This window comes from Oryzias melastigma, linkage group LG22, assembly GCF_002922805.2.
Source record: "Oryzias melastigma strain HK-1 linkage group LG22, ASM292280v2, whole genome shotgun sequence".
In the NCBI taxonomy this organism is placed as follows: domain Eukaryota; kingdom Metazoa; phylum Chordata; class Actinopteri; order Beloniformes; family Adrianichthyidae; genus Oryzias; species Oryzias melastigma.
This window is the reverse complement of record NC_050533.1, coordinates 20,340,907-20,356,973: the sequence shown is the minus strand read 5'-3', so window position 1 is coordinate 20,356,973 and position 16,067 is coordinate 20,340,907. Positions and strand designations below refer to the sequence as shown.

The 16,067-nt window shown below is 38.7% G+C and overlaps 2 protein-coding genes across 4 annotated transcripts in view; one reads left to right on the top strand and one right to left on the bottom strand.

Annotated features, from left to right (window-relative positions):
* The window catches only part of bend3 (BEN domain containing 3), an 8,500-nt gene extending 2,169 nt beyond the window's left edge, over nucleotides 1-6,331 (top strand). Inside the window, exons 2-4 of the mRNA XM_024266846.2 lie at nucleotides 2,876-2,930; nucleotides 3,007-3,185; nucleotides 3,272-6,331. Coding sequence (XP_024122614.1) covers nucleotides 2,879-2,930; nucleotides 3,007-3,185; nucleotides 3,272-5,485 — 2,445 coding nt within the window. The 5' untranslated portion in view covers nucleotides 2,876-2,878 and the 3' untranslated portion in view covers nucleotides 5,486-6,331. The remainder of the gene's footprint in view (nucleotides 1-2,875; nucleotides 2,931-3,006; nucleotides 3,186-3,271) is intronic.
* Nucleotides 6,332-7,997: 1,666 nt separating this feature from the next.
* On the bottom strand, nucleotides 7,998-9,880 carry mtres1 (mitochondrial transcription rescue factor 1). Of its 3 annotated transcripts, none has more exons than XM_024269780.2 (4): nucleotides 9,741-9,880; nucleotides 8,692-9,127; nucleotides 8,481-8,553; nucleotides 7,998-8,398 (listed from the first exon to the last, which is right to left on the bottom strand). In XM_024269780.2, the coding sequence occupies exons 1-4, from the start codon at nucleotides 9,757-9,759 to the stop codon at nucleotides 8,216-8,218; spliced, it is 711 nt and encodes a 236-aa protein (XP_024125548.1). In that variant the 5' UTR covers nucleotides 9,760-9,880; the 3' UTR covers nucleotides 7,998-8,215. The 3 variants fall into 3 exon arrangements, with proteins under 3 accessions (XP_024125548.1, XP_024125555.1, XP_024125565.1); XM_024269787.2 differs by having other exon boundaries at nucleotides 8,692-9,162; nucleotides 9,741-9,845; XM_024269797.1 differs by having other exon boundaries at nucleotides 9,617-9,749.
* Between the last annotated feature and the right edge of the window lie 6,187 nt (nucleotides 9,881-16,067).

Genomic DNA, 16,067 nt, shown 5'->3' with positions numbered 1-16,067 from the left:
CCAAAAATACAAGCAGTAATGTCCTTAACGTGCTGAACGTTTTGATACCAAGATTGTGTAAATCGCATAAAGTGTGCTTGAGTTTTTATGTGCCGAAAAACGTATGGAAGAAAACGTAAATGAAGAATCTCAATAGTGTGAATGCATTGAATGCATTCACACAATAATCAAACCTCACCTTCTTATCAGTGATGTCCCACAATACCAGCCTTTACAGGTTTCTTATTGTGTTCTATTTTTTTAACATTTTACTTTGATTTCAGAACATAACTTTTGTTTATTCAAAACGTTTCACTTTTCTTTCTTTTCATTTCTTTTTTTTTCTTTGGAATTGTGTTTTTAGTTTCTAGAATTTTGTTTTGATTTTTAAAACGTAATATTTTTTTTTTACCATTTGTTTTGTACTTTCATTGTATTTGTGTGCATTGAGTAATTTTGTTAGTGTGATTTGCACTTCAGGGCCACCGTAGATTAGACGAATCAAATTAAACATAATAATTCTTCTTATAATATTAGTTTATAAAACTACTATATAAGTTGTTTCAGAGTATCATGTCAGTTACAGAAGATAAAAAAATGCATTATAAAGACGGAGGAAAAAATCATGTAATAAGTAACACCTTTGGGAATTTTTTTCTTAGAAAACGGCCGTTTCATTTTAAAAGGTAAATCTTAGTAACTAGGGGCTTCTTCTTCTGCGTCAGTGAATAATTCTAGTACACACCTGCATTGCTTTCTAGTGGTTGTTGCTTTTTATTTATTTTTTCTTAAATCACATAGCCATCTACGCAAAATAAATGCGATTTTTACTCTGAAAAATACGTTAGCTAATAAAGTGTGGGATAATAACTAAATTCTTTACGTATTGGTCATTTTCAAACCATTAATTATAAGATAAAAATGTTATCTGCATTATTGTGACAACGCTTTACCCACTATGAGACTCAAGTTATTAGCACATTCCATGATGTTTTGACTTTTGTGTGTTGTATACAATTTGGCATTCCCTCAGTTCATCTGATTATATAAATATATTTAAGGCAAATTACAAACTTTCTCATCCTCCCACAAGTTTTAATCATCATCTAAGTCCTTTCATACAAAGGATGATCAAAACACTGGGATTTATTTGTAATAAACAAACCCCAATTACCCAAAGTTCAATTCAGTGTGTCACAAAAGCAATACGGGGTCAGGCTTTGTTCACAGTTGTTTTGTTTTACAGTAAAATCTGATAGAGGGTGGTCTTTTCATAAGCCAGGACGTGTTCTTTCCAGGATCTTGTGGGTATTTTTGATGATTGCTACAAAAAAACTGAAGTTGTGCCATTTTTGTAAAATGATAAACAGTGATTTATTATAAAGTAAAATGTATTTTAAAATGACCAAAATTATATTCATCTTCAAAAGTAATATTTTAACTAAAGAAAAAAAGTTGATACTCTTATGTTCTTAATAACACTTTTTAATTAAAAAAATATTTTCTTTTTTGTTAGTTTAGTTTTAAATTAAATGGGGGTATTGGTCACTTAGCCTTAATTCAGCTTCTTTTATTTTGTTAACTTCTCATTTTTCTCTAAAATGCTCTAAATCTGAAATAGAATTTAAACACCATCATTATATGAAGGTCTTCCATCACCCTGTCCTGGTGTGGCATTAAAAAAAACTGGTCCTTTCTAGCTGATAACACGAAATCTGCTCATATTTCTCCCAAAGACACTCGATTTATTTCAACACAAAATCGTAAATCTGGAGCTGAAAGTTTGTTGAGAACTGCATCATCCATGTGAGCATCAGCGACACCAGGAAGTGAGGATGTTTAAGAACCTCTGATTGTTTACTGTTGATGTTTATGTTTGAGCCTCTAAATTGAGAGTTGTGGAAAAGCTGCAATAATTAGACAAATTTGCTGGAATGTGCAGGAATGGGTTGATTTTACTGGAATTGATGTGATCGCGACAGGCAAAATCCTCAGTAATACTTGAACATTTTTTAAATTAGAGATGTCTCAATCTGATCACATGATAGGAAATGGGCCGGACCTATTTTTATTTAAAAAATACAATAAAAATGTAAACAATTAATAAATTGGGTTTAATCAACTAGTTTCAGACTCAGTTGGAATGAGATGTTTTCAGATCAAGGATCGGATATTTATTCTATTATTGTTAATATGATCAGCAGCACTATATATGTTAAGCGAATTATTACAGATAAATGCTCTAGAAATCACCATAAATTGAAGGGATTACAATATTTTACAGTCGTTAGGCGCTGCAGAATACTGCACTAGTTTGAGATAAACAAAAATAGTTGGGTAAAGTTAGTAAGATATTCACAGATTTGAATGTCCAGGCTCAACAACTGTTTTAATAAACATTTTTAACTGACCATAAGTGTCTCTATTGGCATGCATTAATGCAGAATATGACCTAAAAAGGCATTTCATCATAAAAAAGTTGCTTCTTTTTCATGAGAATTGCTCTGTTCATGCTGCCAGCACAGAGACGTGACCATCTACAAATTGCAAATTTGGGAAAAAGTTATTCAAAAAACATCAGTAATCTCTCAAAAACAGCCAAAGCTAATAAATGGTTACATTGATATGAGCTAGTCATAAATACTTATCATCATAGTCATGCTACAACAATGATTTTTAAAGAAATTCATTATTTTTTAAGAATTTTCAATGGAGATCTGAATCACATCTGATCAAAAATCCTTAGTTCAAACTTTCATATTTTTTAACTTTGGAGTTTTTTTGTGTATTAAATGTTAACTAGTGTTTGACGTGATTCTAATGTCTGCTTGTGTGTGTTGGTTTTTCTGTTCTTTTTTACCCACATGGATTTGACAGATTTGTCATTCATTTTTAGGCTATGAATTCCTGTGAGCATGGGGAAAATTCTGATGAAGCCATGCTGGAAAAAGGTGAGTTCATGTCCTAAGGGTAATTATTTATAATAAGAAATTAATTTAAAAAACACAAATATGTCTTGATTTCCAGAAAAAAACAATGTTCAAGAGGTTAAGGAGGAGATGGATGATTTTGCAGTTTGTGGACAATCTGAGAATAAAGAAGGAGGAACCCCTGCTGCTGCAGAGGTCAATAAAAGGTCATCTGCAGAATTTAGCTCGGATACACATCAGTCTACCAGCAGCAAAAGAGCCAGAGTCTCTAGTGAGGTAAAGTAAAGCCAGATTGCAATATTTCATTTTTATGTTGGTATGTGTTTAATAATATTTACACTATTCTGTGATTTTGTTTTCAGGTGAGGAGAGGCTTCCTAGGTGACGGCAGCAGGTATGAACCCCTTTGCCTCACCACGAGTGCAGACAAGGGAAAATCCAGCATGTCGTACAAAAAGCCTCTTTTCAGCATCTTGCATAAGATTTCTGACAGGAGGAACACGCCGAGTCTGGAGCAGCAGGCCAATCACGGAAACCTGAATCAACTCAACCTCAGCGGCGGCGGCGTCCTGTCGCCCAACCTCCAAACTCCGGAGCAAAACGGCTCCGAGGAGACCCTCCTAAACACGCTGTCCTCCGGTCACGCCTCAACACCAGACTCCAGCTTTTACCCGCTGATAGAGAAAATGTTTTTCATTCTCAACAGCCTGAATTCCAGCATGACTCAGCTGCACAGCAAAGTGGACTTGTTAACTCTTGAAGTCATGCGGATAAAGAAGCAGATCAAACAGACGGAGGCGGTGACGGAGTTCCAGCCTCCACTAGAGTATCTGCTAACGCGCGACGAACTGAATCAGCTGATGGAGCAGACGGCCAGCGCGGGAGAGCTGGGCTGCCAGCTGCTCGTCCACCTTTTCCCTGAGTTGTTCAAAGCCAGGGAGTGCTCTCACGAGTGCATGGCGAGCAAGAGGACGCTGGAATCGCTCCATCTGCAGCTGATCCGTAACTACGTGGAGGTATGCTACCCCTCCGTCAAAAACAACAGCGTTTGGCAGGACGAATGTCTCCTCCAGATTAACGACTTCTTTAATCGCTTCTGGGCGCAGAGGGACATGGAGAGCGCCCGGCTGCTCAGGAAGCAGACAGACTTGAGCGCCGGTATAAAGGCGGAGCCTCCTCCGTCCTATAGTTTCATCAACGAGCAGGGTCAGGAGGAGCACGCGTCCGTGGACAACCAGCAGGACAGCCTGGGCGGCTCCGACCTTGGATTTAGCACACAGGCCACAGAGGAGCTGGACGAGCTCTCCTCGCCGGAGGACTTCGTCATCTTCCTCATGCACCGCCTCTTCCCTGAGGTTTTCGAAGAGGGGAAGATGCCAGAAGGCTGCAGCGGTTTGACCAACATGGGACAAGTCATTCTGGAGTCTGACAAGATGGAGATCTTAAGGAAGTACATGGAAACCAATTTTCCTGACGTGCCTGAGGACAGCTGGCTGCAGGTGTGCATTCAACACCTAGAGTACGCTCTGGAGGGTCCCCATAGCAACGGCAATGGCAGCGAAACGGACAACATGAACGACGAGGGCTACGATTTGGCCAGCCTTCCCGATGAGGTCTCTATTCTGAAGGTTCCAGAGTATGACAGGCCCAGCCGCAAATCCAAAAAGTCACTCCTTCCACCTGTGGATTTTGACAGTTTGGAAATCCCCTCGCCGGACTTCCCGGCGCCGCAGGAGTACATGTTGACGAGAGAGCAACTTAAGAGCAACTATGAATGTAGCCTGTCCATTGGTAACTTTGCCTCCAGGCTGCTCGTGCTGATGTTTCCTGAACTCTTCACCCACGAGAACACTAGAAAACAGTACAACTGCAGCGGCTCTCTGGGGAAAAAGCAGCTGGACCCGGTCCGCGTGAGTCTGATCCGTCACTACGTGCAGTTAGTCTACCCACAAGCCAAGAACAACAGAGTGTGGATGCTGGAGTTCGTGGGGAAGCTGGATGAAAGGTGCAGGAGGCGCGACACAGAGCAGAGGAGGTCGTACCTGCAGCAGCGTAAAGTCTACGGTCACGAGTCGGAGCAGGACTTCCTCTGTCAAATGAGCCGCCTCCATCCGGACAACACCAGGGAGGACCCCGACATCCACTCCCTACCTCCGGAGAAAAGCAGCAAAGACTTCTGTAAGATCCCCCTGGAGGAGCTGACCGTCTCCAAACCGGACTTCCCCGTTCCGTCCGCCTACCTGCTGTCCGACGCCGAGATACGGGAAATCGTTCAGCAGTCTCTCTCGGTGGGCAACTTCGCTGCCCGCCTGCTGGTGCGCCTCTTCCCCGAGCTCTTCACCCAGGAGAACCTCCGCCTCCAGTACAACCACTCAGGAGCTTGCAACAAAAAGCAGCTCGACCCCGTCCGCCTGAGGCTCATCCGCCACTACGTGGAGGCGGTGTACCCCGTGGATAAGATGGAGGAGGTATGGCACTACGAGTGCGTGCCGAGCATCGACGAACGCTGCCGCCGCCCCAACCGCAAGAAGTGCGACATTCTTAAAAAGGCCAAACGGTCCAGCACCATGTCTTAGTTCAGTACGTTACACTCTTTGTCATAAAGTAACTAAACAGAAGCTTTTTACTTTGATTCTAATCACTGGCTGCAGCAGCAGACATTTTCTTTATCTAGTCTTGTTAGAACCAAAAGCTAAAACTCCTCTTATTTATAAGTCAGTCTATTCTAGCTCGTCTAACTCATTTCGTTCGTAAATGTCGCAGCCTTAAAAATAACAAAAGTAGCTAAAAGCATAGGTCACACGGTTTCTATATTAACAGAGCTAAGCCACAATGTGAAATATTCCCATTACAGTTACCGATGTAGCATTGTGCCACTGCTGTTGATGACGTACTTACAGTCCCTGATTATTTGTACAAGAACATTGAGCGTGTTCTTTCTGCCACAAGAGCTTTACAATTCTATCATTCAACAAATCATTGACACAAAACTGTTTTTTTCCCTGTAAAACAATTCACAATTCCCTATAACATATTTTTAAACAAAAGCCTTAAATCTGGAAGTTATTTAATCCTAACTTTTATTTATTTTTAAAAGAATTTATTTAAAAATTCTTTATAATTCCAGGAAGCGTTCAAGGTTTTCCAGGATTTTTCTAATTCTGACTTAAACAAACACCTTAGAAATATCAGCAGTTTGACCCTATACATGCTTTTCTATTAAAAAAAAAAATCAATCATATCTTCACTGGCCAATTAAAAATCCAACACGGTGGCATATAAAGGCAAAACTAAACATTGTCCTTGTCCGGATGTTTATGGACGACTGTATGTTAAGCCTTCTTATAGAAGTTTGTAATATAATTTAACATGACAATGGATCATGGTAGCATATTTCTAATAAACCACATTTATGTAAATGGTATGTGTGTGATTTGTTCTGCCTGATCGGAAAGTTTGGTGGTGGAAGTTTCATGATTTGGACTCTAGACGCTTCAAAGTTAGAAGAAAAAGGAAAATGTGTTCTGTTGAGTTCTAAAGTTTCATCGATGCATAATGAGGTGAGAAATACAACACTATTAAAGTCAGTTTTAATAGGAAAAAAGTCATTTCTGCAAGCTATCTCACTTAAACAGATGAGAGGTCGGTAACATTCACAGTGAGACGATGCAAGAAAAGAACCCCGAAAATCACATTGAATGCTTTTAAAGAATTTATTTGTAAAGTTTTATGTCCTTCAAACAAGAAGTTTGTTCCTCACAGACATGTTGCTTTTTCTTTAAGAAGCTCTTCTATCTTCGACTGGTTACCTGTATTCATGTCACCTGTTTGAACCCGTAGCTTCAAAAACCACCACATTCAGGAGATGGACTTCAACTGTCCAGTCCCTCGGGTCAAATCACATCTGAGCCTGAACCTACAGAGGAAACGTCTCAAATGGGCCAAGAAAAGGAAGACCTGGGTTGTTGTCCAGAGCTCTAAGGTCTGGTTTTCTGATGAAAGAGAAGTGTGAGTTTCATTTGGGAATCAGGGTCCAACAGCTTGGAGGAAGACTGGTGAGGAGAAGAACCCAAACGACAGGAGATCCAGAGAAAAATCTCCATAGTTTTGACCTGCAATGTTGAAGATTTTAAGAGAATTTCATGACTCCTCCTGCTGGGAATCTGGATGGAGATGCTGATTTCATCTTCCAGCAGGAGCTGCTCAGGCTATTAAAACATATATATGACCTTTTTTAAAATCCGTTCTTTTGATTTGATCATAAAAACAAGAAGTTTATGTTGATTCCACCAGAGTATTCCAATTTTTTGAAATGCTGTTTTTGTGAGTTTGCTTAGCTCAAACCCCAATTTATGTAAAAATTAGAGCTGGGAATCGATTAAAAAAAAAGTTTAATTAATCGCGAACTGGGGAAAAATTAATCGCGATTAATTGCAGTTAATTTTTTTTTGTTAAGGTATTTGCCGATCGTTTATTATCCGCAAATAATCACAATTTAAAAATCACACGCAAAACTGTACATGTAGAACATTTATTTTTAATTAAGGCTGACGATTGATTTTTTTTAAAAATCAGATGAATCACTCTTTTGTGTTGGGATTCATCACTATTAATCAAAATGTTTTACTAGGTAAATGTTATGACAATATGCAGCTTCTGAACAAAAACACACCATGGAAGTCTAAATCGGTGAGGCAAAGCGAAAGACTCAAGGTGCTATTAATGTGCGTTAATGAATATTACGCGTTAATTCTGTTTGATTAATCGCTTGCATTTATGTTACCAGCCCTAGTAAAAATAAACAAATGCTAGAAATCCATTTGGAAAGTGGCCCCTGAATCTAAATTCTATAAACATTTATTTTTTTTAATGAATTTATAGAAATAAATACACTTTAATATTTTACATTTTTTGGAAAGAGTATGTTCTCCTTGTTAGGCCAGTTTATTTCTGTTTAGTTGGTTAAGTTAAAGTTTTTTTGACTCATTTTGAGGATGTATTTTGTATGTTTTCTATTTTCATTTCTTTTTCTCGTTTGGCCGCTCATCCCTTACACATCATAATAAACGAATTAAACAAAAACTGATGAACTTGTGATTCAAAATGAACCTTTATTGAGAAAATGTCATAGAAACAAAAAGGTAACCACCAAAACAATTCTCCCAGAGATCCAGCTTTCCTTAAAACTCTCACTGGTGACCTAGTTACTGGAAGTCTACTTGCAAACAACTATGAACATGCTTTGTAATTCCATTCAAATATATTTTTTTTAACCCAGAAAAACTCCTCTGTCCTCGTGATAAAGTTCATTGCTTCAGAGCTTCATCTTTGGAAAGCTCGAGGTGTTTCCAGCGTCGGAGGGAAACTTTATACTTGTCAGCGTTACTGCTTTCACCAACAACCTTAAGCAGGACGACTCTCATGAGCGTAACCGTGTTTGCTTGTTGGTTCTCTGACAGCACAAGGTCCAAGGAGTCCCCAGCTTTAACCTTCAAACAGAAACAACAACATGAGTTGCAGTAAATCAAAAGAGGAACTTTAAGAATGCAAATATTAGAAAGGAGAACGTACCGCTTTACTTTTCTTTATGAGCTTAAGACCGTTTAATCTGAGCTTGTTGTCGTAGAAGGCATCTTCAATTTTGCTGTCATGACAAAAAAATAGAATTAAGGAAGTATATCTTTGTTTTTAAATGAGAAATACTGGCTAAACTACAGTAATGTAGATTTAACTTTATATTTCTACCTTATTTGAACAGAAATTTGACCAGACTCAAACTCACTTGCGCGCTATGTCCAGACCAGCTTTCATGATAACATCAAAACGGAAAGACGGAACATGTTTCTCTATGTCCTTAAAGTCTTTTGGTAAATTTGGGTCAACATCGTCATAATCACTGTCCTCTGGGTCCTCTTCCTCGTCTTCATCCTGTGCAGCCGCAGAGGAAGTTTTCTTTTTGTTGCTTTTGAACCTCAGATGTTGAACCGACCAACTTCTGGTGGCGTCTCTCAGGTGAAGGACGGGTCGGTGGTGACCTCCGTGTGCAAGGGGAGCCGAGCAGCCCCACAGCTGCCGTGTGTGGATGGTCCTGGGACACCAGTCGGCCTGCCTCAGCCCGTATCCTGCCGCCACCAGGTGACGAGGGTTGAATCTCCCCAACTGCCTCATGACTAGTGCCTGCACCACCAGGCTTTGCATGCTGGCGCTCCACCCAGTCACTGCAAAGATGCAGGAGGATCATGTTATTATCCATCTGTAAACAGCATGTAGACACAAACTTGATTTATCAAAATATGTCATAAAAATGACATAAAAGTAGGTTTAACTTTACCAAAATAAAAGGGAAAAAAGATTGGCTTTCAAAGTAAAAGCCTATGTTTGAGTTTTAAAGCTGTATGTTTTTTAAGCAATTCAAACAACATTATTTGCAAAACAATATTTGTTTTTCCTATTTTTATTATGTAGTTAGAATTGATTTCTAATGGTTGCCAACGTGCTAAACTGAGCAACAAATACACAATTATCATCTTGTAACATTATGACATTTAATATCAGCTCCAATTTTTGACGTAAACTGCTTTTATGTCTTGCATTTAATAAAAAAGTGACATTATTCAGGGTCACACAGAATTCACACAGAAGTCACACAGAAACACACTAGGATTGAAAAGGAGCCAATCCTTTGCGAACAGCTAGCATAACTTTACGTCAGTGTGCGCGTGAGTCGAAGCAGATCAAACGTCCCGATCTGACACGAAAGCGCAGTCACTTTATCAGCATTTTAACGGACCGAATGCGTTAAACGTGATGTTTGAGAAGTTCCAGACCTACCCACTGAATAACCTTTCATAGCTTCTCTGCACTCCGCAGACACGTGACTCTTCTAACCCGAGTTTTGCTGGGGAGCAGGTGAGAATATGCTGCCCCCTACTGGATCGGAGGGAACATAGTCATCAAGTCTTCATGAAGAAATACTAAAAAAAGTAAATGTTTTTTTTAAGTTGGGTTTATTTATTTAACTAATTTACTCAGAAAAATATTTATATTTAGAAAAATTATTGGAAAAGATTAGATAGATTCACTTTTGTTTTCATTATGATTATTGCAATAAATGTAATTTTTAAAAATAAAAAAAAAATGATCACAAGGTCTTTAACCACAGATTAATTTATGGTAAAGCCCCTAAAAATTTACTTTTTGATACACGAAATACGGGAGATTCTTGTAATGATTTATCAAGTGTATCAAGCTGAAAGTTGCATTGTTTATTTTTATTAAATGTTTTGTTTGTTTTGTTTAAGCATTTCTCTTGTCCGTGAAGCTCCTTTTGGTCTTTTTTTTCTCTTCTGGCAGCATCCTATCACTAATATCACCATTGTTTCTTCTCTCAGCGAGTCCAAACTATCTCAATTATCTGCTTTTATCTCCAAAACGTCTAACTTTCTCTATTCTGTCCATCCTCTCACTCCTGAAGAGAACCTCGACATCTTCATCTTTCATTTAAATCCTCCACAACTTCAACGTACTCCTCCACCACTCCAGACTTCCTTCCACAAACCACAGTTCCCCGGTTGGTTCCCAACTTTGGATCAAGAAGACCATTCTCTCCTTCTGTGTTCTTCTCCATAAACATTCTGAAAAGCAAAAACGACATTGGTGGTTCTCTTTCTCTACTTGAAACCACACTGTGGCTCACAAACGCCCACTTCTGACCCCATGGTGTTAAAAGGTTCACCAGAATGCTTTTCATTTCCTTGAAATTCCCTCTTGTTAAACACCTTAGAAACATTTCCATACCTTCACAGGACCAACTGGCTTTCCTCTTCCACGTCTTCTTCACTCACTCCAAGTCCTCACAGACCCTTCTTCTTTTTTTAGCTTCATTTGTCCTCTGCTCTGCACGTGTCCTCAACCTCCTCCTCACACCACCATCCTGAGCTGTCTGGCTGCGCTCTCCCCGGGCTCTTCTTTACTGTTACTGATTTCTTTCCCATTACAAGGTTTGTACATGATGTAATCAACACGTGTGCAGCTCCCTCCTCGCTTTTATGTCACCCTGTGCTGTTTTATGCCACGATAAAACAATCTACAAACCTTTCTTTCTATCAAACACAGGATATCCATCTTTCTTCCTTCCATCATGACGTCCAACTGTTCTCTGTCAAAGTCTTTACATACAAATCTCCTACACTAAGTCCTTCACTCCTGTCTTTCCTTTTCTCATACAAACAAACTGCATTTAACAAGGTTTTTGTGTCATTGCAGTTTTACATAATCAGACAGACTGTGAACTCAAAAAACTGTATTCGTTGTAGTTACTTACTTTTTTTTGTAGCGGCCATTTTAAATGAATGAAAAGAGTTACCATATTAAACTCCAGCCTTCTTTTAAAAAGAAAGTGCTCCGTTTGAAGCTGTACTACAGCCACAGACTTCTTTCATGCATGTAAAATACCTGACAAACTTGCAAAAAGTTGCCAGTTTTCATGAAAAACACATTGACTGTATGAGAAAGAACATTTCTACAGTCAATGGAAAAACACCATCTTCCTTGCTGTGGGGTGCCCGCATCAAAGCAGAGGATACCAACAGACTGGACACACTCATCAAAAAGGCAGGAGGTGTTGTTGGTTTTACGCTCGCCAGCCTGGAGGAAGTGGCGAGGGACAGAATGCTGGCTAAACTGCTGACCATCATGGACAATCCCTCCTGTCCTTTCTGGACAAACGACAGAGGAGCATCCAGCAACCCCGATGCTCTAAGGAACGGTACAGGAAGTCATTCCTGCCGTCTTCCATCAGAGTGTATAAGGTGTAACTGTCAGGTAAAAGGAAACCACCTTAATGCTTCATCTCAGGTGATCCTCAAGCTTTCACTTACATTAACTGGGTATTTAATTTAATTTAATGTAATTTTATTTTATTTTATTTTATTTTATTTTATTTTATTTTATTTTATTTTATTTGTGATTTCTTTGTAAGCCAACATATTTTATTGTATTTTATTTTTTATTATTTTTTATGTGTGATGCTTTGTAAGCCTAAGCATTTTATTTTGTTTTATTTTATTTTATTTTATTTTATTTCATTTCATTTCATTTCATTTCATTTCATTTCATTTCATTTTATTTTATTTTATTTTATTTATGATTGCTTTGTAAGCCAAATTATTTTATTTTATTACACAAGACTTTTTCTTCCCTTTATATTTTGTATTTATTTTATTGTGTTGCTACTACAACTGAATTTTCTCTACAGGGATTAATAAAGTTGATCTCAATCTCAAAAATACAAAAACTTGAGGGGGGGGGGGTCAAAATTTCTAGTTTTAATCTGTAAAATATACAGGGTTTTTTTCTTTTTTTCAAATATTGTTTCTGATTTTTTGCGAAGTGCAGTCCAGTAGAAAATCACAGGGTTTAGTTACTTTGACTGCATTGAACCAAAGACTACGGTTTAATTCTGCAACCCTGAATGTGTTGGTGGAAGCATCACTTCTAACCACACCAGGAGGAGCTCAGGACATTTATTGCAACTTTAGTTAATCCAGCATAAATTCAAATACATATCTTTGAGAGCTGCATGTGGTTATAATGACATTAAGAGATTTCATTTTTATTATTATTATTTTTACAAGAAGCTTATTTTCGTTTCAGGTCTGAGCATCAACATATAAAGAATTTACATCAGCAATCAGTTTCACTACAATTCATGATGTCTAGTCCTTTGTGTAATGTGCATAATACTGAGCCACTACATTACTGAAAACCATCAAAGAATGAGATGAGCTACAATGCATACTTTTTCTTTGGATAAAAAAAAAAAGTCATCTCTGTAAATTTTGTTGAATGTGCTTGTGTGAATGCATCGGGATATTTGCATATACTGTCAGTAAACTCCACTGAAAGGTCGAATTCCTTCAGAAAAATCCATGTTTAACCTCCAGAGTCTCCTTCAGTAGCATGCTAGCACATCCCAGTGCGCTCTTTCAACACTGTAAACATGTTCAACACACAACAGACGGTGAAAACACAGTTTTTACACATTAACGTGGATCATTAGTCCGCTATCACAGATGCATAATGAACGTACGGTACGTGTTCTTATGCTGGTGCTTTACATTCAGGTATGTTTTATGGTTTTAACACAGAATCTCTGCAGGAAGCGATCATGCAAGTGCTTCTTCTTCTTCCACTTTCTGTCCAGGTGTTTCACATTCACAGTTCAGGTGTTTTGTAGAATCTTCTTTTCTTGTGTTTAATGACATGACGTTGCGTTTGTAGCACAGTTGCCGGTTTGTGTCGTGGCAGTAGGCAGCAGAGAAGTTGGATTTAAGACACAGTTTTCAATCTCTTCGTATTCCAGTTTGATGGATGGTTGAGTTTCCTATCATCTGTCTGGGTAAAAGTCAACGCGGCAGCCTTTGTTTTAAAGACTTGCATGTCTTGTTCAGTCAAGGCAAATGTTAAAACGGAAATGAGTCTTTAAATAGAGTGAGGAGAAGCTCCAACAGGTCTGCTTTGGGTTCTTCTTTGCAAAACTGAAAGCTCTTTGCATCGTGTTTCTGCAGAAGTTTGGTGAACAGTCGGAGGAAAAGCTGCTCAACTTCAACAATGATTTAAAGATGCTTTTTTTTTTAGTTCCCAAGTTGGACTAACAGTCAAAGCAGAAAAAAAATCTGTAGCTGAGGAAGGAGAGAAACATATAAATACAGATCTGCAATCAGAGGTCTTCCTTTTAGCCAATTTTTTAGAAACTATTTTGCTTTTCCAAACGAGTGTTAAAAGAATGTGAAGCTATGTTGATTAACATAATCAGAATTTATAGCATTTCACTGCATATGGAAAGACCGATAATTCCCTTTTCAGACTTCCTTGGGATGTGAAAAGTGAGATTATATGGTTGTGTCCAAATTCCCTCATTACATTTGCCTTGTTTTGGGAATCTATAATTCAAAAATCCAGTGCTCTGAAAAATTCCCAGAAGTCTCTGTGAAATCTGGTGTGCATCAAAGCCATTGACTGTATAAGAGAACTGGACTGAGTGACCCCTCCCCTCTTGCCTTCTAAACAGGAAATAGCTGCTGGTTCCAAGAAGCTAAAATCTCATAAACATCTATAGAGAAATAACCATTCATGCTCTGATATCTTTTTTAACATTTTCTTGATCATTTTAGTTTTTCACGTTGTCAAGTTATAAGCTGACCAATCAGATGCCTTAATAAAATTAGGTGGTTTCATGTTTCAATGTTCAAAACATCTGATTGACTGATAATCTATGGTAGATGTGAACTTGCAACAAGCTCACTCCTGATTGGTGAGAGTGGAAACTTTGACTCAGATAGACTCAGACCAATCAGTGTGGCTCCAACATGGCGGTGTCTATATCGCAGGTTGGAGCCGAAAGTTGCATGGGTGACGTCTAGGGTTGGGCACCGATGGGTTCTGATGCGGTTCCGGTGCTACCGCGGTTCTTTTGTTTCGGTTTCGGTTCCCTTTCGGTGCTTATTGCGGTACTTCAGTAATAAAAAATAATGCCTTTATCTTCCTAAATCCAAAGCAGAACGGCTTCAAACAAGCGCAGACTCCCTCCTGCCGTGCAGCTGTGCGCACGTAATATAAAGCATAATATAAAACTCCGTCTTAAATAAACTTAAACGTCCTTGAAATTTTAGCCTGACATTTTATTAAATTAAATCAGGAATGTGGCATTTATTTGCAGTTGTTTTTGGGCAAAAGCAATATTTTATTTCAATAAAATAAGGCGGAAGATAAATGTCAATCACACGGCTGCAAAGCGCAGCAGATGATGACGACCCGCTGTGGTGGTGGGCGGAGCCGAGCCGAGCTTTCTGCTATTAGCAGCCCAACAAGGAGGAAACGATTCATTGTTTCATTTTGGGATGGGGCTCCAGCGTTGTTTAAAAATTGCAGAAACTCCACTATTCACTGCGAAAGTCCCGCCCACCGACATTGCGGAAGCCGACCATCTCTGCAGTTTTATATGAGCCCGCCCACGAACACAAGAAAGTAAATAGATAGGCGGAATCGTAAAGAATCAGAAGGGAGTACAAGTGATTGACATGTCCACAGACAAATGAAACTTCAATGAACTTTGGAACCGAAATCCGGCACCGTTTGCAGCCGCATCTTTCGGTTTCGGTAGAACCGCGCAAATCATAACGGTTCCTACTTGGAACCGAACTTCGGTGCCCAACCCTAGTGACGTCTCACCCAGTCCAGTTCTCACATATGGTTAATAATCAATGCTCACTGGGGCTATGTTTTCAATTCCCACCCTAATCCATAACTACTAAAATATTATATAGTGCATGACTATTGCTCTGGGTTTGAAAAGCAATTCGGACACCATGCTAACTACTTTTCTTTCGGTTCGCTAAACTCTGGATATGATGTCACCCATTTCACAAGCTGAAAATCCAATCAATACGAACATTTCACGATGTTTATTTATAACTCCTTTGTGTTCTGATGATGACAATGTTTCTGGTTTATTAAAAAGTTACAAATAAAAATGTTTAGGGGTTTTTTTTTGCGCAAAAATTGCTTTACCGTAATGCATTGTGGTTTATATTCGCTAATGTAGTGAGCATCAAGGCATGCTGATTTTTTGCAAAGACTTCTGGGAAATTTCGATTTCACCCAATTTTGGAATTAGTAGATTCAGACATCATTATAGAAATTGCGAACGGGGAGGGTTGGACAAAGCTTATATACATAGCAAATATGGACCACAATGCATTGTGTTTGAATTAGGGGCGGAGCAAGAGCATTTTATATGGGGGGGCAGGAGACTATGGAATGGTGGGAAAACACCAGAGCGGAAGGCCATTACAAATGAAAAGATTATTGTTTTTATATAGTTGAAAATGTTGATTTTGTTATTTTTGCAAAGCTTAAAGAAGCTTGAATTAATAATTTCTTAATCTTTGTCAATTATTATACTAATATTGACAAAAAAACTGCGAGAGAATCTGGCCACAGAGAAAAAATACGGTAGCTCACATGTGTCAAAGTCAAGGCCTGGGGGCCAGATCCGGCCCTCCAGATAATTTTATTTAATTGTTATTAATGTCCCAATGTTATCTCGCGCTTATTTCTAACTTGTAGAATTTTGAACAAACATAATTTTATGGAGAG